The 27,952-nt window shown below is 68.1% G+C and overlaps 2 protein-coding genes across 3 annotated transcripts in view; one reads left to right on the forward strand and one right to left on the reverse strand.

Moving 5' to 3' along the window:
• Nucleotides 1-2,772, reverse strand: part of NAV1 (neuron navigator 1) — a 132,738-nt gene extending 129,966 nt beyond the window's left edge. The window contains exon 1 of the mRNA XM_054576510.1: nt 2,740-2,772. The gene's annotated coding sequence lies outside the window, so the exon portion shown is untranslated. The remainder of the gene's footprint in view (nt 1-2,739) is intronic.
• A 10,389-nt stretch (nt 2,773-13,161) lies between these two features.
• On the forward strand, nt 13,162-27,465 carry CSRP1 (cysteine and glycine rich protein 1). Of its 2 annotated transcripts, none has more exons than XM_054576532.1 (6): nt 13,162-13,264; nt 19,073-19,221; nt 23,502-23,670; nt 24,403-24,532; nt 26,129-26,222; nt 26,537-27,465. In XM_054576532.1, exons 2-6 carry the CDS (start codon nt 19,110-19,112, stop codon nt 26,611-26,613), a joined length of 582 nt encoding a protein of 193 aa, XP_054432507.1. In that variant the 5' UTR covers nt 13,162-13,264; nt 19,073-19,109; the 3' UTR covers nt 26,614-27,465. The 2 variants fall into 2 exon arrangements, with proteins under 2 accessions (XP_054432507.1, XP_054432505.1); XM_054576530.1 differs by having other exon boundaries at nt 13,195-13,251.
• The last annotated feature ends 487 nt before the right edge of the window (nt 27,466-27,952 follow it).

Genomic DNA, 27,952 nt, shown 5'->3' on the forward strand with positions numbered 1-27,952 from the left:
CTTAACTGACTCAGAGAGAAAAGTCATTTGACAACCTCCAACATCCTTTCACGATAACAACACTTAGAAAGCTGGGGAAAGAAGGGAATTTCCTCAACTTGATCAAGGGCATTTATGACAAACCCGCAACAAACATCCCGTCAGTGGGGAGAGACCGACAGCGGGTCCGGTACAGTCAGGAACGGGACAGAGGCCCATGCGGGCTGCCGCCCCTGGACAGCACACTGCCAGGTCCAGCCACCGCAATGAGGGAAGAAAAAGAAATAAAAGGCATCCGTGTTGGAAAAGAGAAAACAAACTCTCCCGACTCACAGCTGACACGATCCTCGGTAGAGAAAATCCCAGGGAACCCAGGCACCCAAGCAACTAGAGCTGCAACTCAAGTCACCAACGACCCAGAGAACAAGGTCAACTCACACATCAGCTGCGTGTCTCCGCGCCGGCCACGAACCGTCGGAAAAGAAAGTAAGACGCCAAGCCCGTTCACGAAGCTGCCAGAGCAGCTGAGGCCCGGGCGGCAGGACAGTCTGGGTCCCCTGACGTGGAAACATCTTGTTATTAACGGTCCCCGTGTAGGCAGAGCAGCAGGGCCTGGGACTGCTCGGGCGTCTGAGCAGAGCTCAGGGCAGAATGAAACGCGAATGCTCAGAGCAGATGGGCCAGACGGGGCCGGCGGTGCGGGGGGCGCAGGCGTGTGCGTAAGAAGCCGCACCGCCTCTCCCCGCAGCTCAGCGTGGCCCGGGCCTCAGCCACCCCGCCTCCCTCAGGTCCCCAGAGCCACAGGAAGCTGGGAAACAAAATCTCCGGCCAGAGGAACTGGCCTGAGTCAGCCTTCCTAGGGGGCGGCGGACGCAGCTGAGCCCCCAGAGCTCCTGGCTGAGGAGGGCGGTTTGCACTGGGAAAGCCGGCGGCGGTTTCAGTGGAAGGAGAAACTAGAAGTGTTCCTCGTTACTGCTGTAGGGAGGGGCCCGGAGGACGTGGTGTCGGCCAAGTATTGCCAAACCGTGCAGAGCCCGTTCCCAGACGGCTGCAGCCGGTCCACCCCACGGACAGCCTCGCTCTCCGCCTGGGGCCGGAGCTGGGGACGCCGCGGCCACGAGAGCCAGGAGGGGCGCTGCCGGGAGACCTGGGCTCGGGGCCGCTTCGGCGGGGCCCAGCTCTGTGGCTCTGAGCCCATGTATCCCTTCTGGAAAGGGGTCCAGGGCAGTACAGGGTGGGTCGGGGGAGACACCCTTTTGACTTTGGCATTCCAGCTTTTCCGGCCAAACCCTTGAAGAATTCAAAAGAACTCGAGCAGAAGAGGGGTGTAGCTCTGATCAAAAAAAGGAACCATGAAGAGACAGATTGTCAGAGGGTCCACCGATGTTCCCTCCCAGGCCCCTCTTTCCTCCGGCGCTGGCAGCGGGCGCCTGGGCGCACTCGGGAGGGGCCGGGGCAGGAGGAAGGAGAAATGGTTCCTGTTTTCAGCCTCCCGGGCTCCCCAGGGAGGTGCCAGGAAAGGCCCGCACGCTGGAAGCTGGCTCACCTGCTGGCAAATCAACCTCCTTGGGGACCAGGTTTCCAGGGGAAAAGGGGGGCGGAGACAAATCACACAGCGGCAGATCCCTCTCCCTTCCCTGTGGCTTCCCAGGACACACCCCAACCAGAGCCCACAGTGGGATAAAACCCTCGACCCACCGCAGGCTGGGGTCACCTGCATCTCTGGTCTCTGAGTGACACCTCCGCTTCCTTGGAAGCGTCCTTTGTGGGAGTCCTGCTGCCTCCCCACTAAGTGCGCTGCGGGGACCCCACGGAGGAGGAAGACGCTGCCACAAGAAGGCGGACACCGCTGCCTTTGCACAGCGGTGGGGCTGCAGCGCCGCGGCCTCGGGTTTGAAGGAGCTAATGGTCTCCAACGGCTGAAACAGGAAGCCAGATAAACAGCAGGCCGGCCGGGCCCGCTTCCCCTAAGCCGGCGCCAGCTGCGCCCCGGGCCTGCCGAACAAAGTCCCATTGACTCAGCCGCGATTTTCCTGTGTTGGCCTGGGGGCGGGGGAGGCACCCACCCCGCTGGGTGGGCGTCGCCCCTGCAGAGCGCACCGACCCCCCCCCCACACCGCGCCCCCGCGCGCATCCTCCCCTCCGCAGACTTGGCTGCGCTTCATCCTGGGACCAGTTTCTGTGGCTCTGAAGACAGAAGCGACCGCAGACCCTAGCCCGGAGCGCCCTCAGGTGAGGTCCCTGCGATCCCCCGACCTCTTCCTCCTCCTCATCCTCCCGGCTCACTCCGCCCCCCCCCCCACGCGTTCCCTGGGCGCGCGCCAAGGCACACAGCTCGGGGGACTCCGGGGGCCCTTCTGCGCGCACCCTGGCGCCCAGGGAGTTTCTGGGCTGGCCCCCAAGGTCACCTGCCCCGCGGTTCCGCCTGCTCCGCTGGGATGCGAGGCGACTCGGCTGGGGCGTGAGGTAGCATAGCACCGGGTCGCTCCGACTGCGGGGTGTCCGCGAGCTCCAAGTGGCACGTGTTTCCCAGGAAGGGAAACTGAGGCCCAGAACGTGGGAGTTGGCTACTCTGGTGAGTCAGCTCCTGGATGGGACGCGCAGCCCCGTGGCGACGTCGGGACCCAGCGTCCCAGGCAGCCGCCCGCCGCCTCCCCGGCACCGAGCGCACCTCCCGGGGCTGCCCCCGGCCCCTCAGGACTTGCCGGCCGAGCCCGGCCCGGTGGCCCCGACCACGACGACCCCGCGCGGGCCACTCACCGGCGCGTCTGCGTTCGGGTCTCGGGGTGCGCGCCGCCGCCGCCGCGCACAGTCGCGCATCCCGGGCAGCGCCGGCCCTCGTCCTGGCCTCGCTGAGAAAGTTCCTGGCGGCTCCGGGCGGGCGGGCGGGGGCTCCTCGCGCGCGCACTCGGGCCGCCGGCCCCGGTCCACAATGCGGAGGGAGGCGCGTCCTGAACAAAGTGCGTCCCCTGGGCCGGGGCCGGGGCGGAGCCTGGTGACCCGCTGCCCCCGGCGCGCGCCGCCGCCGCTCCTGCGCGGGACCGCCCCGCCGGCCTCCCGCGCGGTGCCAGCTGGACCCACCGAGGGGCGGAAGCGCGGGTCCCTCCAGACTTGGTCACTGGGAAGCCATCCCCTGGCCCTTTCCGCCCGCGCCTTCCCGCCCCGCCTCCCGGCGCGGAACGGCGGCTGCTCGGCGGCGCGCTGGGGCCCGGGCTGGCGGGGCGGAGGCCCGCGCCCAAACGAGCCCTTCCCGCGCCGGGACCCGCGGCGCCCCGCACGCGCGCTCGGGCCGCGCCGCCACAGCTTCGGGGACGAGGGGACAGATGGGCCGCAGGTCTCGCCGCGGCGCCGGTCTCCGCCCCCTCCCCCCGCCCCCCCGCCCCTCCCACCGCGTCCCCCCTGAGCCGGGGACTCGGCCGGGGCAGAGCGCGGGCCCGAACGGCCCGAAGAGCCGGCAGTAGTAGGTGCTCAGTAAAGGCGCGACTTCTTCCCGCTTCCTGACTGTGCCCGCGCCTCCCCCCCTCCCTTAAAGGGCTGCGGGGGGTGGGGGGGGGCGTCTGGCTCGGCCTGCCGGGAGCAGAGGGCGACTGGGGAGCCAGGGACCCGGCAGTCTGGGGCCGGAGACTTCCCAGCTCCCGCGGACCAGCGTGGGGCTGAGACCAGCGTGGGGCTGAGAGAGTCCAGGCCAGGGCGCGGGGTGGAGGCTGGGGGCTTTGGAGGATGGACAGCAACCGGCCGGCAGCGAGCACAGGCCGCGTGTGGGCCTCGGGTGCTGCCTGAGCCCCATCCGGTCAGGTCACAGTGGCCGTGCGTGTGGGGGACAGCAGACATCCGCACTCGCTGACGAGGGCTGGACACAGGGCCCACACCCGCTCGGCTCATGTCGGGACTGCACCCTTTCCCCAGAACAGGAAAAGAGGTGAACGCCCCCGGCTTCGTGGGGTTGTCTCGCCCGTGGGGAAGGGGTGTCACACAGGGTCCCAGGGGCCCAGCACAGTGGCATGTGGACAGGCTGGGGTGGCAGGGGAGGGAGGGCAGGCCCCCGAGTCTGGTGGGCGGCCAGAGCGGCGGTGCACAGCCGGGCGGCGGAGAGAGAGCCGCTGGGGAGCACAGCCCCGCCCGGCCCGAGGGCCCGCCGTGGTTTTCCTCTGAGCGCAGCCATGATGACTCAGGGGCTCTGAATCAAGCAAATGGATTTCCCTGAAATATGAAAATCAATACGAGGGGGGCAGGGCAGGGTGGGGGCCGGGGTGCGAGGGGGCCGGGGAGCGAGGTTCCAGCTCACTGCAGGGCGACCCTCATCACTCAGCACCTGCTCCACCCGGTCGCCCAGAAGGTGGCCTCGGACCCTGCTGACCCTCCCGAACACTCAGTAGCTCCCCACGTCCCCTCCTCTGCCCACAGTTGGAGCCAGTCCCCGGGGGATGGGGGCGCAGGAGACGGTTAACAAGAGGACTGAAGCCAGCGTGGCAAATGGGTCCTAAAACCTCAGCTGGGAGCCCGGCGTCGCCCCCCGGCCTCCCAGGTCTGGGCCGGCCCGGGCTTCAGGGGCCAGCCGGGAAGGCGGTCAGGGACGTGCCCGGGCCCGGGCGCGTTTCCCGGGGGCCCGGCCCGCCGTGCTGCCCCCGAGGCGCGGGGCCTGCGCCGGCTCGTCCCAGCGGGCAGGGGCTCGGGCCGGACTGGGGACGGGAGCTGTGTGGTCCGGGAAGGACCCGGGGTGCGCGCCCGGCCCGTGTTTGCGCTGGCTCCCGGAGCAGCGGGCGCGTGCTTCCTGAGAAGTGGCACACGTCATTCGGGCTCCTGAGGCAGGGTCCGTGGGGGCTCTGGCCTCCCCCCAGGCACAGCGGAAAATGACCGGGAGTCCACGCACGGGGCAGCCGCGTGCTGACGTGCGTGGCCTCCGTCTGCTCATCAGTAAAGGGCTTTGCCACCCAGGGGACAACTGTAACCACCCAGCGAGGCCCGGGGCGCGCCCAGTGAGGTCACGGAGGAGGAAGGTCCACACGGCGCGCGGGCAGAGGCACCAGCTCCCGTCCGGCCCCCGTCCCCACCCCGTCACGTGTTCTCTGGCTGTGGGCTCAGAGGGCGAAGGCTCCTGATGGAGACATGGGACCCGGACGGCCCACAGATCACCTCGTCCTCCCTGGCTCCACTCACCACCCAGCAAGGGGCTTCCCGGCAGAGGGGCGGCGTGGGGTGGGCAGGGCCGAGGCCCCCTCGCGGCCGCTCCGGCTCAGGACTGGCCTCGGGCCTGGTCACTGCCAGAGATGCCGCAGGCCCGGGGGACGCAGCCTCGGGGCCAGGCTGGCGCGGAGAGGAGCCCTGAGGAGCGCCAGCGAGTCACCGCCTTATCGGGAAGCCGCGTTCCTCCCTCCTGCTCTGTCATCAGGAATGCGAAGAGCTGGAGGCCGGCCGTGCTTTTCCAAAGAAGGCTTCTGAGGAGAGGTGCTTCTCTCAGGGGCCGGCCCGGAGGGGCGGGGGCGCGGGGACAGGCGGTCCCCTGTGAGAAGCTGGCCCTGGCGCGGCGGCCACACCGGAGGAGACGCTGGGAGTCTGGGCCTCAGTCGCACGTGTGGCCTGCCCGCCACGGCCCCAAGGCCTCACCGCCACTGACCCGGCGGTGACCCGAAGGAAGAGGTGTCGCTTCTGTCTCTGGTTACAGGCAAAGGCGCCGAGGCCAGGCTGCCTGGGGTACCTGCCGCACCAGGTCGTGGACCCAGCGCCTGGCTCCTGAGTCCCCGTGTCCAGGCGCCACGTGTGTGCAGAGGGAGGGGCCCTGCCACCTCTGGCCTTTCTTCGCCGGCCCCCCCGGGTTTGCGGTGATGGACGGGCCTCCTGCGGCCGCTTCCCCCCGCGGCTGCATGTGCCCGGTGGCAGCTGCGCCCCGGGCCCGCACCTGTTGCCTGGATCAGCCGCTGTAACCACCCTCCGCACCGGGGAAGCGGGCCAGGTGCCGGGCTTGGCCCGGGGCCTGCCTCCCAGAGGCAGGTGGGACGGTGGGCCGGGCGCAGGGGCTGCCCGCGCAGTGCGGCACGGGGTCGCAGCGGCAGACCGGAGCCGCCGCCCCTCAGGCCGCCCCAGCGCCACGTGGGGGTGCGGGCGGGGGAGCAAGGAGAACAGCGGGAGTCTTGGAGGGCCCCCCCTGCGCCAGCTGTCCGGGCGGCGTGGGCGCCGTGGGGCTGAGCAGCAGTGCGGCCGCGAGGCCCCCGAGGAGGCTGGGCCTGGAAGTGACGGCAGAACTCACTCCCGTGTGGCTGCCCGGGGACAGTTCCGCTCCCCGCCGCCGCCGCCCTGCATGGGGCGTGGACCGGCGCGCACCGTGGGAGCGGGGCTCCCGGAGCGCCTGGACACAGCAAACCCAGAAATCCCAGGTCTCTGAGAAATGTCAGCGAGGACGCCCGGGGCTGCACAATGCGCCGCATGGGCCAACACACATAAAACCTCGCCGTCGAGAACCAGATGGGGACTGGGCACCGCGGCGGCCGTCTGGGATCACGCCCCCGCCCACGCGTCTCTGCCTTTCCCCACCCCCCGGCCCGGTCAGGGCCAGGCGGCTGGAGCCGCCACGCGGAGAGCCCTGCCAAGGCCTGGGCGGGAGGAGCTCTCAGCTCCGCCTCCGCCCTGGGGGGCCGGGAGACCCCCGGCGAGAGGCCGCACCGGCCGGCCAGCCGCAGGGCGCCGCTGACCCCTGCTGGCGAGCGGCTCTCTGCGGCCCGGGGAGCGGGGGCGGGGGCTGGAAAAGCCTTGCGATCCGCTGTGGGGTGGGAAGAAACGCCCGCGCCCCTCGTAGTCTGGGGGGCCTTCAGGGAGACCAAGCAGCAATGAGACTAAAACCCAGGCGGAGTTTCGGGCCGGAGGAGACAGGTAGCGGCCGCGCGCCCGGAATCTCCTGCTGCCCGTGGCCCTGGGCCTTCCGCTGGGGAACCCCTAGCGCACCGCACGGGGGAGCTCCCACGCAGCCGGAGAGAAAGAATAAGTCTCCTCCCCCGCCCGCTCCCCGTCCACTCTCCCCTAACACTTACGGTGGGTCCGGACATTCCCCGTCGGCCCGGGCGGCCCTGGGACACCCACGGCTTCGACAGCTCGCTTTCCACGAGAGAGGCTGGCCTGACGCCCTTCGGGAAACCCCCACCAAGACAGCGGCCGTGTAGAGTCCGTGCATCGGTGGGTAGGTATTTTTAAACTCATTTTGCACACGCGAGGGATGAAATTCAAGCCTTCCAGAGCCTTCGCTGGGAGAGTCCCAGGGACCCCAGAAACGCTGGGACTCTGAGGACCCCCCAGAATTAGTCTGCAAACCTCAAGAAGGGAAGCGGCCGACATGGGAGCCCCTCCTCCACACGGTGCCGCCTCTGCACAGACCCGAGCCCCCCTTCCGGTGACAGGCAGACTCCCCCGCGGCCGGGAGCGTCCTCGCCCCCGCGGCCCGGCCGCCTCGCTCTGAACACAGCCCTGAACTTGCTCCGGAAAAGCAAACCTACCGGGTACTTTCCGGCTCTCACTTCACTTGACCTCTGTAGTAGCTGACGTGGTAACATTCCTTAGGTGTTCCTCTAAAATGTGATTATGACAGGTTTTAGTGATGCAAACAGTATAGAAAACAATACAGCAAACAGGCCGGTTGTGTGAGTCCAGGTTCCCCAGAGTCGCAGAACCCATAGGCTGTTGCTGTATTTATTATAAGGAACCGGCTCGGGCTGTTCTGGGGGCAGGTCCCCAGGTGGGCAGGGTGGTCTGGACCCCTGGGAGCCAGTGGCCTTGGTCCCGCCTGAGCGTGAAGCGTAGGCGCTGAGCTGGTGGCCTACGTCCAGCCCGGAGGTCCGTCAGCCCCTGAGGCCCCGGAGGAGGCCGACGTCCCCGCAAAGGCATCAGCAGGAGTTCCCTGCCGTTTGGGAGACGGTCCGTCTCGCTCGCCGTGCCTTCAGCTGATCGGACGAGGCCCACCCACAGGAGGGAGGGCAACCTGCGTCGCTCCGCCCCCCCCATTTCCGCGTCAATCTCTCCAGACCCACCTGCGCAGGAACACTCAGAACAAGGTGGCCAAACACCGGGGCAGCCCACGGCCCCATCAGGTTGACACGCAAAATGTAGCATCACCCGAGGAACCCCATACAGTTTAGGGAGTAACTCGGCCCAGAAAGCGCCGAAGCTCCTCCCCGCCCCCGACGGGAAGCACCGCGGGGACGCGGCGGCGTCGCTCGATCGTTCGCGCCTTCGCTGCACTGTGCGCCCCGCTCGCACCGCACGTCTCAACCACACGACTGCGGTCTCGCTGCGCCCGTTCTTCTGGACCTTTCTCCGCGGACTCACATTTGATGTGTGTCTTCTCCGCGACACCCTGCGCCCAACCCCGGGGCCGCACCTTGTCTCCGACCAGCGCTTGTCCGGCCGGAGGCTGCCGGCCTCTGTGCTGCCCTGAACCGCCCGCCGGCACGTGCCCCCGTCTCGTCTCTCACGCACGACCGCCTCCTGGTCACGGGCCACGGCCGCGCCCCACCGCTGGCTTCCTGGCCACTTGCTGTGGGAACACGAAGTCAGCCCTTCCCCTCTAAGAATCGGTCCCAGGCGACCCTCACAGGACAGGCCCCTCAGTGACCACAGGCCCTGCCTTGGCCAAGAGCCCTGCACCTCGGCCTCCCACCACCCTTGGGAGATGCCACCCAAACTGCTGTCTTAGACCCTCCTCTTCAGAGAGCTGTCCTCACCGTCTTAGTGGGACGGCCCAGTGACCGCCTCTAAACCCTCCCGGTCTCCCTCGGCAGGACGCGCCGGCCAACGACACTTTGTGTCCTAGAAAACGCGTCTCCGGTGCTCCCGCCGGTGAAGGCAGCGGCCAGAACGACCGCCTGGCCTGCGGCCGCTGCCTGTCCCAGGCCGGGCTGCAGGGCTCTCGCCTGCCGCGTGCGCGCTTCCAGAACTCGCTGCCCGCACGTGCAGGGGTGGACTCTGTCCCTGTCCCTGAGGCTGGGTGGGCTCCATGCCGTCCCTGCTAGGAGAGTCCAGGAGAAGTCCCGCCTTCTGGGGCTGGGTTACGCGGGCGCCCTCCGGGGATTCCAGCCCCGCAGCCCAGCCGCCGCGTATGAGGGCGCAGTCTCCAGGGAGAGACCGGCAGGGGCCCCGGCGGACAGTCCCGGCCGCCAGCCAGCATCAGCTGCCGGCCACGGGCCCGAGGAGATGTCAGATGACTCCGGCCAGCCGTCCTCGGAGTGCAGCGGCCGCCCGGCAGGCCCCGGGCAGGAACGGTCCACCGACCTCGGTGAACCCCAGACCCACGCGCGAGAAGAACAAAAGGACTGTTGTCGCATTCAGCCGCTGAGTTTGGGGCCACGTCCACATGCCCAGCGCTTGACCACCCGCATGACCCGCTGCTCTGCACTGGTCATCAGCTCAAGTACCGCCTTCCCCGATTCCTACCGGTGGCGGGGGACTCCCCTCCTGAACGCCCGCTGCTGGGCGTGGGTGGCGCTCGCGTGTTCGCTTGGCCAGAACGATCTTGCAGGGGAGACGTTACCAGTGGGAAGGAGAGGGTCCAGGACAAAACAGAGCTCCCACCCACTCCCCTCAGAGGCCTTGTCTCTGACCCGCATCCCGGACACTTTGGCTTCTCTGCTAGAAACCTAGGATGTCTCGAGAGAGAGTCAGAAAACTTTAAGTATCATGTGATCCTGGGAAGAAAAGGGTTGCGGAACCCGGGTTTCTTTCGGCTGGCGGCGGAGGCTGCGGGGCAGCGTCATTCACAGCTTCACCAGCAGGCGGCAGCCCCGCTCCGGCTGCTTCGCAAACTAGGGGACGAATTTACTCGTGAACTATTGACTGTTAACGAAGCTCCAGGGGAGGGTGACTGAGCTGCGGAGCGGAGCAGGTGACGTCTGCCCTCCGAGACCTTCCCAGCGGGTAAGCCCCGGCTGGAGCGCGTCTCTGGATGGTGGACTCCACGAGACGCCCGCCCTCCCTTCGACCTTCGGTCTGACCTCACAGGGCCGCCCTGTGGCCACGGCCTTGCCTAAGGGCTGTCTTTCCAGTCGACTTCCCGCCCTAACCCTCTGCTGTCTGGCCAGTGACCACAGAGGAGGTGGGAGCAGAGAAGGTGGCGCGTCCTGGATGGAGCAGGTTGGGACACAGGTCAGGAGCCAGGACAGGGGATGCACCGGAGCTGCGTCCATCAGGGGAGCCTCTTCTGGCCTTCAGCCGCCTGCCCGCCCGCCCGCCCATGGCCACAGTTCCGTCCGGGCCCGCGCGGCTCAGGGAGCACAGCTCCTGAGCTCCCGTCCCCTTCCCGCCCGGCCGCCCTCTGGTGTCCCTGCCCCCGGCAGAGGTGAGGCGGAGCCACCCTCACGGAGGGCTGTGTTCAGGCGCAGCCAGTAGCCGGGAGGCCGCAGAGGGAGCAGGAGCGGAAGCGGCCCCTTGGCTCGGACTCAGGGGAAGGAGAGGAAGTGGTCACTGAAAACCAGTCTGGTTTCACAGTCCCGGAGGCCCCGGCCCCGGCCCCGGCCCGTTGAGGGGTTCCCCAGCCACCTCGGAAGCGGCCCTGGACTGGCCTCGGCCCTCGAGGGGGACCCGCTCTGGGCCCTCTGGTTCCTTCGCAGGCGGATTCCCCTTTTCCTGCCTACGGGCACTGTGTCTCCCTGGCGCGGCCTCCCAGGCTCCCCTGCCTCCGCAAGGCTGTTGCTCCGCTCACCTCCCCGCGGCCCCCCTACCCTGAGCCCCAGGACGTGCACGCAGGGACTGAGGGTCCCGCCCAGAGCCGCTGGGCCCTTCCACAGCCCCCTGGGACTTGCCTTGTCATCGCCGATCCAGAAACACCCAGGAAGGCCCGGCGGGGAAGAGCCTCAGAGACGCCCCAGTGCTCCAAGGTGGCCGTGGCTCTGCAGCTCCGACCGCGCTGTCTGGGCAGCGGCGGGGCCGCTGGCCGGGGAGGGGCCGCGCTGTGGGGTTGAGGTCGGCCAGAGCAGCTTCCGGCACGTGCTGCGTCCTAAGGACGGATGGCCTTTCTGTGGTTTCGCCATCACGCCCGTGCCTGTGCGCCTGGTGGGTGACTCCCACACACCTTTGATCGCCTCGACCCCAGGACCCTCCCTGACCCCTGAGCCTCCCTTATGCGCAAAGGGGATGTCCAAGCCCAGAAGGTGGCGTGACCGAAAGGTGGAAGGTTCTGGAAAAACAGCAAGCAAGGCTGGGCCTGCAAGGCTGGGCCTGCTCGGCTTCCTTTATCTCTGGCCCTGCCTGGACAGCTCCCGGGGCGGCGCCCCGGCACAGTCTGCAGGGGACGTGCAGGGTGGCCGCGTCCGGCTCGCCCCGGGCCATCCTCTGGCTTTCCTGGAACTGTGGGGACAGGCTCGCCGGGCGGCTGCGCCGTGCGGACGCCGTCCTTTCCACAGACTGAGCGCAAGACCCTGCCCCAGCATGAGGGCTGTGATTTGCTGAAGGCTTAGACGATGGTTAGCATTTTTTTGCAAGAAAGTATTCTTTTATCCTCACCCAAGCACGTTTTTCTGTTCATTTCTTTTAGAGAGAGAAGAAGGGAGAAGGGGCGGAAGAGAGAGAAACAGCGACGCGGGAGAAGCACGGATCGGGTGCCTCCGGCGGGCGCCCCGACCGGGAATCAACGGCGCGCCAGCCAAGCGAGCCGGGGTGCCGCGAAGTTTTGTTTTGTGTCGTTCTGTTTTGCAGCCGTCTTGTAGTTCCTTCCCACGGATCTAACACATAGCTCTGTGAATAAAGGAAGCGACATATTTGCTCTACGAGGCGTTTCCAACGATGCAGGTCTACAGAAAGCAGTGAAGTATTTTTATCTTAAGGTATACACGCTGTGTTTTAGACAGAGGGCCCCTGCACAGCTGATAGACTGCAGTAAAGTGTAAACATAGCTCCCCGTGGGCCCGTCTCTCTTGCGATGCTCGCTTCACGGCCGCGGCCGGGGACGGAGCCGCCGTAGCCCCGAGGCCCGCCCGCCCGCTCCTCACCGTCCGGTCCCATCGAGCGCCGCGGTCTGGATGGCACGCTGCCCAGCCTCCCTCGCGGGCGCTCTAGACCCTGTGTGGCCTCCCCCCTTGCCAGACCTTCCCTGGGACACTTGGCAGTGCCAGTGGCACGTCACTGAGTGAGTCCCAGGACTCCGAGGGGACAAACCCAGACCAAAGAAGACAACGCAGGAGTTCGCCCTGCTGTGAAATGGGGCGGGGGGCGGGGGAGGGCAAGGCTCCGAAGCTCATCTCTCCAGGATCCTGAGAACCGAGCGGCAGGGCCCGGGGGGAGCGGTGGGGGGGCATCTCATGGGAGCAGGCTCCTCGGGCAGCCAGCCCCCGGCACCGGACCCTGACTGCGGCTCCGGAATTTGGTTTCTGTACCTGCTCACCTCTCGCTTGCTCAGTGCGGCGAGACCGGGAGGTCTGGTTTCTCCGCCTACGGCTCCTCCCGAGAAGCACTGGTTGGGCAGCCGGCAGACGGGCTTCCTTCAGAGAAGCCCCGTGGACAGGAAGGGCTTGTCAACGCCTGACGTTTCTGAGGGCAGAAAGCAAGGAACGCTGGACAAGTACTTACTTTTCTGCATCATGAGATGCTTGGCTGGACTCCTGGAGGGGAGCTAATTCAGCAGCTTGGGGTTTGAAAGGAAGCCCAGGCTGGAGGACGCCTGGAGGCCCCCACTTCTCAGAACTGCCGCTCTGGGAGTGGGGAGCGGGGCGTTCTCCCTCGGACAGCAGGGGAGGCTGGGGAAACGGGGGCAGGGGCAGAGCTGCTGGAGGAGGAGGCGAGCCATTTCCTGAGCCTCCACCGTGCGGCGGGGCCACCGGGTCCTGCAGGGTCTGGTCTGTCCCAGGCAACACTCTTGTGGACCACCCCTCCCCATCCGCTTTTACAGATGCGGACCGAAGCTCAGGGGGGCCGCGTTCCGGGTGAGAGCTCAGCAAAGGGGCACAATCAGAGCTCAGACCCGTCTCAGACGGCGCCCTAGTGTGTCCCTTATGCCCCGCCCAGGGACGCGCTTCAGTGAGACGCCCCACCCACACCGTTCCCTGGGGCACAAGTTTATCAAGGGTCCCAGATGCCATCTGGCTGATAGGGAAACAGCGAGAGGTTCTGGGCGCACAGTGGGGGAGCCGCGCTGCCGCCGCCGGCGGGCGCCCTGACGTCAGCCTGCCGTGGTGCTGTGTGCAGAGCCCACAGGTGGGCGGGGCCGGGACACGCCTTGCCCAGCGGAACAAAACGGCGCGCGCGGGCGCATCCCGCAGCCTGGTCGGAGCGCTTCCCGCCAACCGCCCGATCCTGCTGCAGGTGAGTGCGCCAGGTGAGTGCGCTCCGTGCGCGCGCCAGGGCAGCGCATCAGCTCAGTGCGCCCCGGCCGCACGCCCGCCCCCCGGCCCCCCGTAAGTGCGCCCCGGCTCCTCCGCTGCGCCCTTGGTGCCGCGCAGACCGAGCGCCTCCGGGTCCCTCCCGCTGCCAGGAAAGTTGGCGCGGCCCGGACGCGGGCGAGGAGTGGGGACAAGTGGCCGCAGTTAGCCCGGGGGCGCTTCTGTTTCCGGGAGGCGCCGAGTCCCTCCCTGCCAGGGCTCCCACGTGCCCTGATCCGGGCGCCCGGGTCCCCCGCCCTGCGCAGGTCCCACAGCAGAACAAAGGGCGATTTCGCGGGCCCCGGACGCTCATGGTACGGCAAGGGGATGAGGGCATCCGTGCCACCCCCGCCCTCGCCTCCCGGGCGGGGCGGGCGGGTACATCTGGCCGCGTGGCCCAGCCTGGGACATCTGTGCCGCGTTTCACCTCTGCCGCCCACGTCTTGGACCAAATGGGGACCTTTAAAAGCCCAAAATAACCCACAGCGGGTGCTTTGTGGCTTAGCCCTTGGAGGCTGGGGAGCAGGAAGGGGCTGAGGTTGAGCGCAGTTGGAGCAGGTTTTCGTGCGCTGCCCCACACGCCACTGTGGGGCAGGTGCTCGTCTGCTCAGACAGGAGGGCGGCCCAAGCTCCCGGTCCCTGCCCTGCTGTGATCTACTCAGGCCCGGGTCCGGCCTGGGGCAGGAGGACCTCAGGCCCTTCCCTGAGGCCTGGGCTTCAGCTGCCCGCCCCTGCCCTGCGGGGTGAGTAAAGGGACAGGCCCTTCCCAGCCAAGACGGTTACTGTCGGGCCATAGTACAAAGTGCATCAGGAAAAGACAGCCTGGCTCTTTGGGGACAGACGGTGCGGAAGGCAGACCGGCGGCCCCCGCATGTTGCATTTGCCTCTCCTTCCGTGGGCGACTGCGGACAAATGACTTCTCGTTGCTCAGTTCCTTTTGGGGATGGAGCGTGAGACCAGGAAGACGCTCGGGCCGGCTGCTGTCTTCTCCCTCCCTCCTTCCCTCCCTCCCTCCCTCCCTCTCAGAGCTAAGGAGGCTGGGATGCCCGCCACCCAGCTCTCCTTTTGGGGGTGCGTCCCAGGTGGGGTTTGGGGTGGTGGCGGGTGCTGAGCTTCCCTGCTCTTTCTCGCCTGCGGTCACCTGATTCTCTCAATGGGCTCTGGCCTCTTGCCGGAGATGGTCCTCAGCCCTCAGTGCCCTGAGGCTGGGGATGACCCTTTGCCTCTGGGAGGGAGAGTCCAGACAGGGAAGGAAGTTTAGGCCAGAGGAGCGGGGAGCCCTGCCCAGTTGGAGGAGAGAAAATGAAGACCCACCCGCCGCGGCTGGTGCAGCTCAGTGGGTTGAGCGCCAGCCAGCCAACCAAAGGGTTGTTGGTTCGATTCCCAGTCAGGACACAGGCCTGGGTTGCGGGCCGGGTCCCAAGCGGGGGGCGCGCGAGAGGCAACCACACGTGGATGTTTCTCTCCCGCTTTCTTCCTTCCCCTCTCTAAAAAAAAGAAAAACAAACGAAGACCCACCCGCTCAGAGAGCCGACCCCAGCAGGGCCGGCGGCTCTGCCCCTGGCCCGCGCCTGCCCCTGCCTTCCTGCCCCGTGTTTTCTTTTCTAATTGCAAGCGTCTGCCTCCGGAGCCAGGAGTCCGGCCAAAGTTGCCGCCTGGGAGTATAGTGTTGACACTGGGTTGGCCATCGGTAAATATGTGGCGATGGGCGGCCGATGCGGCAGCACCGGGCTGGCCGCCGAGCTGCCCTGCTGCCCGACACGCCGGACCCTTGCGCTGCCACTGGCCCATGGCTCCCGCGAGTGGGGGTGCGCGCAGGGGCGGGGGAGGCTTGTTTTCGTTTGCTGTGGGCCTCGGGTGGGCGGGCCCGGGGGAGGCTTTCCTGGTCGGCTGCCGAAGGGTTAAACATTTGTGCTAACCCGGCTTATTGTGAAGAGTTGGCTTCTGGGAGGATCACGAGGTGCTAATGATCATGAAAGGACTTTTTTCCAAGTCAGCCATTTGCCAGGACGCAGGCGAATTGGCCCACATCGGGACCCCAGCCGGAACACTGTGTGCGGCCGGTCTCGCCTCCAAACCGTAGTGGGCAGGTGTTGGCACCGGCTCCGGCCCTGCGTGTGTTGTCTGGAACAGGCTATGAAGTAGGGGCTGATGTGCCCCGTTTTACAGAGGAAGAAACTGAGGCTCAAGGTGCTAAGTCAGGGGGCGACCACTCAAAGCCCCCCCAGTCCCTTGCCCCCTGTTACCACTTTTGTGCTACTCTGTCTCCTGGTTCTAGAGCAACTCACTGAGGAAATACCTGCGCCCTGGGAACACAAAAGTTCTGCAAAGTGCTTTACAGCCGCGGGTGAACTCTCAGTGCAGCTTTGTCAGCGTGAATGTGAAGGGAGTCAGGGCCAGGACTCAGCCTCTAGGTTTTCACTCTGCTGCATGGCCAGGGTGGGGTCAGGAGACCCCGAGGGTGGGTGTCCCCGATCCCCCGGGGAACGCGTTCTTCAGGCCTGATGCGCGTTTGAATTTTGGTGCCAGGTTGGCAGGAAAGAAAAAACCTGGAAAAGAGTCTGCTTGAGAAAAGACACACACACATACACACACACATGTGCGCGCGCGCGCGCGGCCGTGGGGACAGGGAACGGGGAGGGGAGGGGTCCTGGGCACGGACAGCAGCCTCGGCCTGTGGTTTCCAGTTGTCAGTAGTTGCTGTGGCGGTGGCTGGCTGTCAACGCAGCTCCCCAGGAATTCGTCTGACGTCAGCGCTGAGGGATTGCCATGTATGGTAAAGTGTGTAAATCCCAGACTGGCCCTTCCAGCACCTCCCTGGGGCCGCGGGGCACTGCGTCCTCCGGCCCCTGAGCAGGTCGCGGGGGCTCTGCCGGGGCCTCGCTGCCTGGTGCGGCTGCTCACCACCCGGGTGTCTGGGATGGGGCTTCCCGAGGTGTCAGCTGCAAAGCAGCTGGTGTTATAAGAAAAGGATGCTCGCTTGTTATTTCAAGTGAACTGAAGAGAAATCACTGGGACCCTTTCCACTTGGGATCACTGATTGTCACCGCACCACCCTGACGTCACTCCACACAAAGGCAAAGGAACCGGATCTGTTGATGACACCGGGGCATGTGTTATAATGCAGGACTTCCCGTAAGAGCCTTGAAATGCTGAAACCGCACACCCCAGCGTCTGCCTCGGTTGGCCTCCAGATTCCTGGGTCCAAGGGCGAAGAGCTGCGTGCTCTGCGCGGGTTGGGGGCCAGCAGGAGAGGAAGGGACGCAGAGAGCCCCGCCCTGGTCACTCACAGCCCCTGGGGGCCGTGGGGCCTGCGGTGATGCCGGCCTGCTGCTTAGGGAGGCGGGCTGAGCTCAGGGCTCCGGAGAAACCCCGGAGGGGAGTGGGGGTGAGGCTGACCTTCGTGCCCGCGTTGGCCGTGTGTCCTTGCCAGGGACCCTATGTTCAGCGGAGGCCTTCTCCCTGGGCTTTCTGGTGTCGCCTCCGAGACACGGGCCTGACCCCTGACCGGCAGGCCCCTCCGTCCCTGCTCTCCCTGGCTGCCCTCCTGACCTCATGGGGTTGGGGGGGGCAAGTGCAGGCAGGGCCGGCCGTGCGGTCGGGAGGGAGGGCGGCTCGCCCACGCACCTGGCCAGGGACCGCGGGCGCAGGTAACGCGAGAGCGTGGTTCCCGCCCAGCAGACACCTGACAGGCCCCGACCAGACCACGTGGGCGGAGACGTGAGCTCTGCCCAGAAGTTGCTCTTTGGCCCCGGGGAAAATGAGCTGCTGGACCAGGAGGGACGGGTTTTTCCACTAGACCTCAGGGCACAAGTGTTCTGTCACTTGGCTGGATTGGCCAGAGGAGGGTCTCCTTCCTGCCCTTGAGGACCGTCCACCTCTGACGTGGCTTCTCAAACATGGAACGTGGTTCCTCCCATGTGACTGCGTGACCGGGCAGAGGCAGCTGCCTGGACGGCGCCGGGCGCTGTGACGAGGGAGAGGACACGCTGGCTGGAGAGGCAGACAGCGGTCCTTGTCACCCTCCTGGTTAACTGCCCTCCACCTCACGTGGCTTTGCAGCCCTGAGCTCTGGCCCCTCCAGGCCGCAGGCCTCCGGAGTCCCCAGGGCCGAAGGAGACACGAGGACCATCCCCGGGGACCCGGGAGGCCCGGTTCGGGAGGGTGGTGCCCGAGGAAGACACAGAGGGGTCAGGTGCGGAAACCCTACCTGTGGTGTGCGTGAGCTGTGGCTGGCCCGGGCCCGGCTTGGGGAAGCTGGCCGCGTGCAGCGGTCAACGGCCCGCTGCAGCCGCGTGGGAAGGGACAGCAGGCCCCGCTCCAGCCCCTCGGCCTGTGCAGCCCCCCAGGTCGGCCGCGCGCTGGGCACTGTGGCGGCCGCGGTGCGAAATCATCAGCCGCAGTCGCGCGTGAGGCGCCGTAACAGCTGACAGAGCTGGGCAGAGTGGGCAGTGCTCGCCTTTCCCAGGCACGAGGGAGTCACTGACGGCGGCAGAGCACAGGACCTGGTGGCTGCGCGGGGACAGGCTGGGACGGAGGCTCCGGAGCAGCTCCCCGGGGACGGCTGCCGGGGGCGCAGCCGGCTGCACGGGGCTGCAGTAGCCGAGGGCGTTCGCTGGTGCCCTTCACGGGAAAATTCAGAGTGCGGCTGAGAGCGGCGGCTCGATGCTGGCCCTGCACACTGGGCCCTTTGTCTCTCAGCGCTGTGGGCCCTGCCGTCAGCTGCATCCTGGGCCTGCCTGCCCCTCGGGACAGCAGCCCAGAGCCCCCCACTGCCCCTGCTCCCCTGTTCTCACGCCGGGGGCGGGGCGCTGCTTCCAGGAGGTTCTCTCAGACGCTCGGGATATTTTTTTCTCCAGAGTCCCCTCAACTTTTTCCCTTCTCCTGTGTCATCGGCCTGAAATGCACTGCTGGCCCCTCGCTGAACCAGGAGCCGCAGGGGTCCGGCTAGGTCCCTGCCTTGCTGTGTGGCCGACTCTCGGGGTGGCTACCAAGAGAAGTGACTGTCACACGCGGTCTCTTCCGGGGCGGGGGGGGGCTGGCCTGGGGTGGCAAAGCGAGGGAGAGGGGCCCAGGCTGGACGGGGCGGAGGGCAAGCGTCAGAGGGGCGTCTGTGGGGCTCCGCAGGGGTTGGGGCGCCGGGGAGCACGGGCGGGGACGGGACTCGTGCGTGGCGAGGGACCAAAGCTGGGGGCAAAAATGGAGAAGCCGGGTGGGAGGGCCAGTCTGAGGACAATGGCACCGAGCTCGGGGGCCCGTGTCCTGCAGGCCCCGGGGCAGCAGGGGCACGGTGGGCACCGGTGAGCCCGGGGCCCGGCCACAGGGTTGGGCTCTCCTCCCAGGAGCCAAGTGAGGGGACAAGGCCTTGGGACAAAAAGCCGTGACAGCGTCCACTGTTAGGAGGGTCCCAGGCAGCCCCTCTGCCCCTGAAGACACCCCGGGGGCGCTGCACGGGGGGCACGTCTCCGCCGGACGGAGCCGCAGCCGGCCCGTCCCCAGCTGCGCTCACCGCGTGACAACACGGCCCTGCCGCCTGTGGGCCTCGCACGGCGACCTGGGTTTCCTGATTCTCCCAGGCCTGCTGGCCGTGCCCCGCGCGCGCGTGTGCGCTCCCTCCCTGTGGACGCCCGCTGTGCGGAGCTTGCCACGGCGGGGGCTCACCTGCGTCCCCCACCTGCCCCGCGGGGCCGGGAGCTGGTGGGGGAGGGGCCGGGGTGCCCTCCCGCCCTCCCCGCCCCGGGCGACCTGGTCCCGCCCTCCCACAGGCCGATCGCGATCCCTGCGTCTGCGCCCAGCCTCAGGATGCCGAACTGGGGAGGAGGCAAGAAGTGCGGGGTCTGCCAGAAGGCCGTGTACTTCGCCGAGGAGGTGCAGTGCGAGGGCAGCAGCTTCCACAAGTCCTGCTTCCTGTGCAGTGAGTACGGCCGGCCCTGCGGTTGCCATGGCGACGGGCGGGCGGGCGGGGGCACCCCAGGGGCCGGGCCTGTCGGCCCCCCAGGGGACTGGCCCCGTGGGATGTAAACAGCTTGACATTTGGCTGCAGCCGCAGCTGGGGCGGGAAGCACTCAGGGCCTCTTTGTTCCGGCAGGAGCCGCTTTCCAAGGGGACGCTGGCCAGAGCCCGTGGGGGGTGGGGGCGCTCGGGGGCCGAGCCAAGCTGCGCGCAAGGCTCGGTTAGGAAAACTTTCCACTTGGCTCGCTCTCCTTCTCTCCCTGCCACATCCCACCCTTCGAGAGGAGGGCGCGTCCGGCCCAAGGGCTCACCAGCCTGTGGGCCCGAACAACCCCTCGCTCAGGAGCGGCGCCGCCTGCAGCCCTGGAGGAGGCTGAGGCCAGGCAAAGGGCTGGCTGTCCCTTCCTCGCCGCCCCCCCCGCCAGCAGGAACCCCCATCGCTCCCTGTCCCTTCCCTTCCTGCCTCACAGCCTGGGACAGGGCGTGAGGGGCCCGAGCTCCCTGACACCCCTCCGGGTGGCTCGGGTCCCAGCCCGCGGGAGCGGGAACCAGGCGACCAGCGCCACATGGCCAGGAGGCCTCCGGCCACCCAGAGACCCCGCCTCCTCCTTTTCGCTGGCTGGTGCCCGGGCCAGGGGTGCGTCCAGAGCCCCCAGGAAGCGAGGGCGTGGGGAGACCTCCCCCATTCGCTGCGATGGGCCGATGCGTCGGCCCCGAGGGTGGGCAGAGGGGACGCGGGCATGGCCGGCGAAGCCCCGGGCTCCCGGGCTGTCCCCGTCCTGTCTGCGCCTGGCTCGGCTCCATCGTCTGGGGGGTGGTGGATGGGTTAGCCCCTCTCTCTCTCTCTCTGGTTGTTTTCTCGTTATTTCATGGGAGATGAGCGATAACAGGTTGTTGTGAAAGTCACATGAAGGAAGCTTGGGAAACAGAACGTTACAGGAAGCGCGAGGGTTCAGTGCGTTGGCGGGCACCCCTGGACACACACAGCTGGCACAGCCAGACGGGGCCACCGAGGAGACCCCAGGGGAGGCCGAGACCCGGGGTCTCATGTGCACAGTGTTAGGGGAGCAGACTGTGGCGTCTGCGTTCCTGGTGACTTGTGATCCAGCGGAGAAAGCAGCTAGGCCACGGGCCACCTGCTCAGCAGGTTGCTGCCTGCTTCCTGGTGGAGAGGCACAAGCCGCCAGCAGGGGCCGTGGGGTCCCACCCCTGCCCACGGCCCAGGGCCCAGGGCCGCAGGCGGGTGCGCGAGGGATGGGAACGCGCGAGGTCTGCTGGCCTCCAGCCCCGGGGAGCCGCACGCAGCAGCAGCATCGTGTTATCGGCACTTCACTGCGCTGAGGAATGTTCGGGGCGTTTATTTTTTCAGAGGGAGTAGGAGGGCTTGGCGTTGGCCCGGGGGAGGGTCCAGGCGCCTGGGGTCCCTGGGGCCTCTCTGCTCCGATGTTGCTTCATCGCTGATGCGCCGGGGGCGGCTGGGGGTCAGGCGGTTGAGGGGAGTCGGGGACTCAGGGGGCGCAGAGGAAGCGGCCGGCGGGGCCGGGGTGCGCGGAGGTGTGGAGGATTAGAAGCAGTTGTCGAAGTCAGGCTGGGGAGGGGGAGTTGTGAGCTAACCGCCGTGGGGCGCAGCCTCTCATCTCAGCGTCTCTCCCGGGTCCGGGCGGACGGAGGCACCTCCGCCGCGCGCTTGTCCCAGCGCCCAGAGCGGCAGCGAGCGCCAGGCAGCCTGTTTAGGACGGAAGGAGTCTCACTTCTCTTTTACAGTGAAAGCTGTCCAGCCGGCGCTCAGGAATTCAGAACAACTCACAGGATCCCAGGGCTTTCCCTTCTAAGGAAGCGAGAGGCAGCGGGGCCTGGGCCTGGCCGGCGGGAGGGGCCGCAGCCCCTTGTGGGCCGGGCCTGAGCGCGTCCCCGCAGACCCTCTGGCTGCTTCCAGTCACTGGCTCTGGATTCTGCTCACTGTGGCGCCTGCCCGCCTTTCTGGGTCTGGGACGGACAGGAGGAAGGGACACAGGAGGAAGGGACGGGGAAACAGACGAACTCAGGGAGAGCGGCCTCTGCCCTGGGCGTGGCCTTTGACCCCGGAGCAGGGACGAGAGGGCCTGCCTGGCCCTCCTGCGGCCGCAGCAGGGACGCTCGGCTCCTCGGCTGGGGCCCCGCCACTGGTGGGGGTTAGCGCCCAAGTCTGAGCTGTGACCGGCTCCCTCCTGGGAAAGACTGGGGGCCCGGCCTCACCCCATGGTGGTGGCTGATGGAAGCGGCCGCTCCCAGAACCCGAGAGCCCAGGGAAGCTCCCAGAAGCCACGTGCCCTCGGCCGGGTGTCTCCTGTCACCTCGTCCGCCGGGCGAGGGGCGCTCTCAGGATTCAGCTCCTGGCCCCGGGGGCTTGGCCTGCCTGAAGGGGCGGGGGCCCCCGAAACACTCAGGCCCCACTGGGCTCTGGCCTGGCCCTGCTTCTGCCAATTCTGGGAGCTTGAACTTCTTCGTGCGCCTTGGCTTTCCTTCTGGAGGCTGAGAGCGTCGGCCTCAGTCTCGGGGTGCGGGGGGCCACCGCTCACCGGGGCTGCCTCTTTTCCTCGCGCCCAAGCAGCATCACAGGCCTCGCTTAGCACGAGCGGCCGGAGTAGACGAACACTAGGTAATCGGCCCGAATAGCTAGCCCGTAGCTCTCTTTGTGGCTTAACGTGGTTTGGCAGAAGCGAACTGAGGCCTGCTTTTGGGATCCCCCATGTCCGAGCCTTGGGTGGAGCCGGCAGGTCAGCAGACCACGGGGCAGAGGGCTCGGCCGGGGTGGGAGGCGGCCCAGGCGGGCAGGACGGGCTCTGGGGGAGCAGGCAGGGCAGAGACGGCAGCGGCCCTGACGCGGATCTAGAAGTCGGGGCTCCCCGGGGCCTCCTCGGGCTCCTGCTGGAGACCCCTCGGGAGAGACCCTGTCTCGCTCCCTGCCTCCCTGGCCTGGAATCCCGGCTCAGCCTGGGCCTTGCGGGAGCAGCACCCACGTCCGCCCTACAAGGGAATGCTGGAGACCTGGGCCTGCCGCCCCTCCTCCCTCCCTCCTGGAGCTCCCTATTTGGGCTGCCGGGAGCTGGAATGAGGTGGGGATCCCGGGGGCCGGAGGGGGGCCTTATTTAGTCTGAAGTCTCTGACCCGGGGCTGTGACTGAGAGGAGCCAGCCCTTTAAGGGCAAGAGTGGCCAGTGGTGAGGAGCTGAGCGTCTCCTGGGGCGGGGGGGACGGGCTTGCGGGGAGAGTTGGGGGGCACGCCCCCCGATGTTTATTTAAGGAGTATCGGGGAACCAGATTAACATCCTAGGACAAGAGCTGGAGAAACAGAGCAAAGGAGAGCCTCCGGGGCCTGGGCCCAGGCGCCCCGAGTCCCAGCTTCAGACACCAATGGACGTGGTCAGTGTTCGTGGGGTGCCCGCTGTGTGCCAGGCCTGGGGCTGAGCAGTCTGTGTGAGCCCTCGTTTGGGGCTCACAGCCCCGGCTGGGAGGCTTTGCCTTTCTGGGCTCAGTGTCATTTGTAAAGCAGATCGTAACTGGCCCCAGGTCGCGCCCCGGGAAGAAAGCTGGGGGGAGAGCTGGGGGGTGACGCAACCCCCTTGCTCCAGGCCCCCAGGCTCTAAGCCATCCCACGGCCCGGCCGGCTGCTTCCCACCCCCCCCACACACAGGGAGGTGCCCAGGCCCACAGAGGCGGGGTCAGGGCGTTCCTCGCGGGTCTGACCGCGATTCCCTGGACCCAGAGGGCCTGCCGAGCCTGGAAGCTTCAGATGCTGCTGGCGCGACCTGAGCTCACCTGTGGGCCCACCGAGAAATAGCAAACCTGCCCTCTGGGTGCCTTGCCTCCCCAGCGCCCCCGCCCCCAAGGCCGCACAGACTGCCCCTCCTCCAGTGCTGGGGGCAGGAAGGCCCTGCCCTCCCCTTCCTGCCTTCCTTTTTTCTCCTCTCCTGTCTGGACACGTGGTCTCCTTCTCAAGACAAGAGCCCAGGCAGCCTCAGGCTTCCTGCGGCCGGGGGGTCAGCCGAGGCCGCAGCCTGAAGGGCAGGGGCTCAGAGGCCCCCCAGGCTCCCAGGAGAGGGGCTCAGACCCCTCCCAGTCGCCTCCCGGCTTGCGGGGGGGGGTGTCCTTACCTGCACTTCCAGGCTGCTCCCGGGGGCCCGGGGTCGGGCGGGAGGGCTCAGGAGCCTCCGCGCCTGCGCCCGCACTCACGCCGACCCCCGCCGCCCCCGCCCGCCCGCAGTGGTCTGCAGGAAGAACCTGGACAGCACCACTGTGGCCGTACACGGCGAGGAGATCTACTGCAAGTCCTGCTACGGCAAGAAGTACGGGCCCAAGGGCTACGGCTACGGGCAGGGCGCCGGCACCCTCAGCACTGACAAGGGCGAGTCGCTGGGCATCCGGCACGAGGAGTGAGTACCGGCGCCCCGGCCCTCACCGCTGTGGGTGAAGCGGCTGCGGCTCAGGACGCCGTTTCCCGGGTCACCGTGGCGCCCGTCCGCGCCGGGCCCGTCGGGGGTGCGGGGGCCAGAGCAGGCCGGCACCGCCCTCCGTGGCCAAGGGGCCCGGCAGCGCCTGTGCCCCGCGTCCCTTTCGCACACGAAAGAGCTCAGCCCAGGGCCCGCGGCTGCCCCGGGTCCCCAGTCCGCGGGCGTCGGAGCCTGTCCCTCCCTTGGAAGTGCTCCAGAGTGTCGCTCGGTCGCGGGCACCCCCGGCCTCTGGCGCGCTCTGAAGGGTGCTGTCCACGGTCACCTCGGCCGGCTCTTGGCCCCGGGGGTGGACGGAAATGACAGGCCGTGCGTTGCCACCGTCCGGCCAAGGCCGTGGCCCCGGGGAGGTGGTTTCTCAGCAGATTCGGCCTGGGAAGGGTCTGATGACCGACAGCAGGGGCACAGCGAGCGGGGCCGTGGCCTGGCCGTGCGGGGTCGCAGGGTTCCCGCGGTCCGAGCAGGCCACGGAGGCCACGGGTGTCTCCAGGGAAGGGACGCTGCGCGCAGCCTGGGTTTCTCCGTGTGTGGGGTGGGAGGCCACCCCCACGTGCCCCGGGGCCCGGCCCTGCCCCCGTGAGGCGCAGGCGGGTCGAGCCCACGCGGCCCGGCGCCCCCCTAGTTTCGGCCTGAGCCACCGTGTCCTTCCTCGCGCAGGACCCCTGGCCACCGGCCCACCACCAACCCCAATGCGTCCAAGTTCGCCCAGAAGATCGGCAGCTCCGAGCGCTGCCCCCGCTGCAGCCAGGCCGTCTACGCCGCCGAGAAGGTGATCGGAGCCGGGAAGGTGAGCCGGTGGCCCGGGCCGCGGACGGGGACGGGGAGAGGGAGGGCTGGGGACACCACGTCCTGGCGCGTGGGCTCTGGAACTTGGCACGTGGGGCCGCATCGTCTCCGTTGAGCTGCGTGACTGGGGAGGCCCCTCACCTTCCTGAGCCCCACTCCCACGTCTGTAAGTGAGGGGCCCCAGCAGAGAGAGCCGCTCTAAGCCTGAGTGAGACCGCCTGCGAGGACCACCCCACGCAGCGCCCAGGGTCAGCTGTTTACTTTGGGGGACTGCCGTGAGGTCAGAATGAAAGTCCTCACCAGCCATCGCTTAAGTGACAGGAAAACAGGAGATGCTCATATTAACACGAAGTTGGTGAAAAGTAGCCAAGGATCACTCCTTCCATTGCCTCCGTGGGGTCAAAGTTCAAGTTAAGGCTGTTCTGCTAAGGAGTCAGGATGAGGAAATTATGTGTTCCAGCAGACGAGGTTGGAGGGCCCCCCCCGCCCCCACCTTGGCCAAGAAGGAAACTTGGAGGAGCAGGAGCCCGTGAGGGAGCGGGCGGGAGGGAGGCGAGGCCCCCCAGCGAGCCGGTGGGTGGTCTGCCCGGGAGCTGCCCTCCTCCAGCCTGGAAAGCGGTAGGGAGGGGCTGGGAGGGGCCCAGGGCCACCGTGCGGCGGGGAGGGGCTGGCGCGGCGGGGAGGGGCTGGCCCGCCGACCTCAGCGGAGGCCCGGGGAGCCCAGGAGGTCCAGCTTCCTATCTGGCCCTGCAGCCCCGTTGAGGGAGGCTCTTTGCCCTTAAAAGGCCTGGTGCTGTCTGGCCTGAGCGCAGCCGGCCCCTGCCAAGCTGCCTGCCCGTCCGCCGCGGGGCCTGCGCAGCCGCTGCCGGCCTGTGAGAAGCCTTCCTGCCCCAGCGGCTCCACCGCAGCGCCGGCCAGGCCACTAGCCCTGCGCAGCCTCCGAGCGCCCCTTAGAGCCACCGGGAGCGGGGGCGGGGGGGGCTCCTGCGTCCCCTGGAGGAGCTACCCTGGGACCTCGCTGCTGAGCTCAGTGCACGGCACAGACCCCGCCCCCTTCCAGAGCACCGCCGGGCACCGCCGGCTCGGGGCGCCTTGGGGCCTGGCTTGTGCCCGCACGGCCCCTGCGAAGGCCGTCCTCTCCGCAGCCTTGGCGAGGGGGGACGGCCTTCGGGCAGACGAGGCCCCCGTTCTAGGAGTTCAGAGGCCGGCCCGGCTCCGGGGAACCCCCGTGACAAAAGCCCGCCCGCACGTGGGCGTCTCTGGTTCTCACTCCCCTTCTGCCCGGTGGGCACAGGGGCCCCCAGGGGAGGGAGGGGCAGGGCCGCACGAGCCCACGCCTGCACCGCTGGCCCCGCGGGTCTGCAGGAGACACCTCAGCGGGGACCCCGCCCTGGCCTGCCCGCCTGGGTGCCGTGGGGGCCGCGGACCCCCCGGCCGCTTGCGATGGTGCGAGGTGGTGCGAGGTCCTAAGCAGCGCCTCTGCTGCCAGCAGCCCCGGCCGGCAGACTTCCAGCCATCAAGTCAGGGGCACGGGGCGGGGGGCAGGGGGCGGGGACGCCCGGCCTGGGGGCAGCATTAACTGTCCCCGCCCACACAGTCCTGGCATAAGTCCTGCTTCCGCTGCGCCAAGTGCGGCAAAGGCCTTGAGTCCACCACCCTGGCCGACAAGGACGGCGAGATTTACTGCAAAGGTAGGTGAGCCGCTTCGGCCAGCGGCCGGGGTCGGGGCTGTGCCGCGGTGCCACGGGGACCCTCCTTTTCACACAGGAGACAAGCCCAAGCCGGAGGCAGCCTGTGGCTCACCCAGAGTCCCAGGGCGCGTGCGGTTGGGCGGGCAGCACCGGCTGCTGACCCCGGCCCAGGGCTGTCCCAGCAGAGGGCCTCCTTGCTGTCGGGGCTGGGGGCTTCACGGGGGCCTGGCCGGGCCCTGGGGGCAGTGGGGCGGGGGTGGGGCGGGAAGGGTGGCCCGGGGCGGGGTGTCCTGACCTGTCTCTTCTCTCCGCAGGATGCTACGCTAAAAACTTCGGGCCCAAAGGCTTTGGCTTTGGGCAAGGAGCAGGGGCCTTGGTCCACTCCGAGTGAGGCGCGCCGGCCGGCCCGCCCGCTGCCCGCCGGCCCACAGGCCGTCTCACCGCCCCCTCCCGCAGCCTCGCCCCCTCCGGCCCCCTCTTCTCAGCCCTGCCGCGCGTCACTAGTGAACGGAGCTTGGTGTCTGGTGCCCTCCTGTCTGGGATCGGCCGGAGGTTCCCTCCTTTCAGGGACTCCCCTGCCTGGGGTCGCTGCTGTCACCGGAAGGCACCCCAGAGGCTTTAGTTTCCTGGGACAGCGGTCTCCCCACACGCACCCCACAGACCTCTATTCTTAGCCTCCTGGTCTGAGAGTCCCCCATCGGCTGATGAGGCCCGGAGCCCGGCGGGGAGGCTGTGCTTTGTCGGCCACAGAGTCCCCCCCTGCAGGAGAGGGCCAGGCCTTGCGGTGTCCCTGCACAGGCCTGCGGCGGGCCCCAGCTCAGGAGTCCTGGGAGGGGGCGAGGGGCCACAGAGGCATGAGGCAGGGTGGCAGGCCGTGACCTTCGAGGCTGTGGGCAGCCACTGTCCTCCCCTCGGGGCCGGAAAACGCCCAGGTCTGGGACCTCAGAGTCAGGAAGTGGCCTCTCCTCCCCAGCTCCCTGCGTGGAGGCGGCCCCAGTGAAACACCCTACACGCGTCTGTGTCTCAGGCCCGGGTTGGGGGGTGGATGGCACCGCCCCTCCCCCGGGGTCCTGAGGCGGCTGCGGCCACGGCTCCTGTCCCCACACGCCCCTGCCAGTGCGCGGCTGCCATGCCTGCTTGAGCCTCCACGTCGGAGGCTCGGCCACGGTCTTCCTGGACACCCCCCCTCCACCGGCACCCAAGCCTCGGCCCTTCCTGCCACACAGGGCCTTGCCCCTAACACCCGCCCCGCCCCCGATCCCCCGCCCGACCAAGGCCCCCAGGGCAGGAGCAGCAGGAGCTGGGGAGGGACGGGGATGCAGCAGAGCTGTGGGGGGGGGGGGGGGGTCCTGCACTGGCTGATGCCTCGTCTGGTCAATAAAAGCTGTTAGAGCCGAGTCTGGTGCAGGGTCTGGGCCGCGGGGGGGGGGGGCGGGGGGGCAGCCTGCCAGGCGATCCGCGGGCATGAGGTGCCCTGCTCCCGCCGGCCCCCCACCTGCACGTGAAGCTGCGTGGACTTCGGAATTGGAGGGGCTCGGCGAGGCCCCGCGCTGGGCTCGGAGCTTCCCCTCGCTTGGAAAGCCCCAGCGAGCGAGGGCAGTGCCGCCCCTGGGACTTCCCTGTGGAGTCCCGAAAGCTCGTTCTGCCCCGTGGGGGGCAGGGATCTGGCTCGGCCCCTGCGCGTCGGGCCCTGCCCGCGTCCACTCAGGCTGTGCTAACAAAATGGGGGC

Source organism: Pteronotus mesoamericanus, unplaced genomic scaffold (genome assembly GCF_021234165.1).
Source record: "Pteronotus mesoamericanus isolate MK-2021 breed Mesoamerican mustached bat unplaced genomic scaffold, CSHL_Meso_final contig_347, whole genome shotgun sequence".
Taxonomy (NCBI): domain Eukaryota; kingdom Metazoa; phylum Chordata; class Mammalia; order Chiroptera; family Mormoopidae; genus Pteronotus; species Pteronotus mesoamericanus.

What these genes read in the sequence shown, in the direction of transcription:
- CSRP1 (XM_054576532.1), top strand. Translation starts at nt 19,110, where the DNA reads ATGCCGAACTGGGGAGGAGGCAAGAAGTGCGGGGTCTGCCAGAAGGCC. An exon ending in CTGGGCATCCGGCACGAGGA is followed by an intron (nt 23,671 to 24,402) that starts GTGAGTACCGGC and finishes TTCCTCGCGCAG; the next exon opens with GACCCCTGGCCACCGGCCCA. An exon ending in AGGTGATCGGAGCCGGGAAG is followed by an intron (nt 24,533 to 26,128) that starts GTGAGCCGGTGG and finishes CCGCCCACACAG; the next exon opens with TCCTGGCATAAGTCCTGCTT.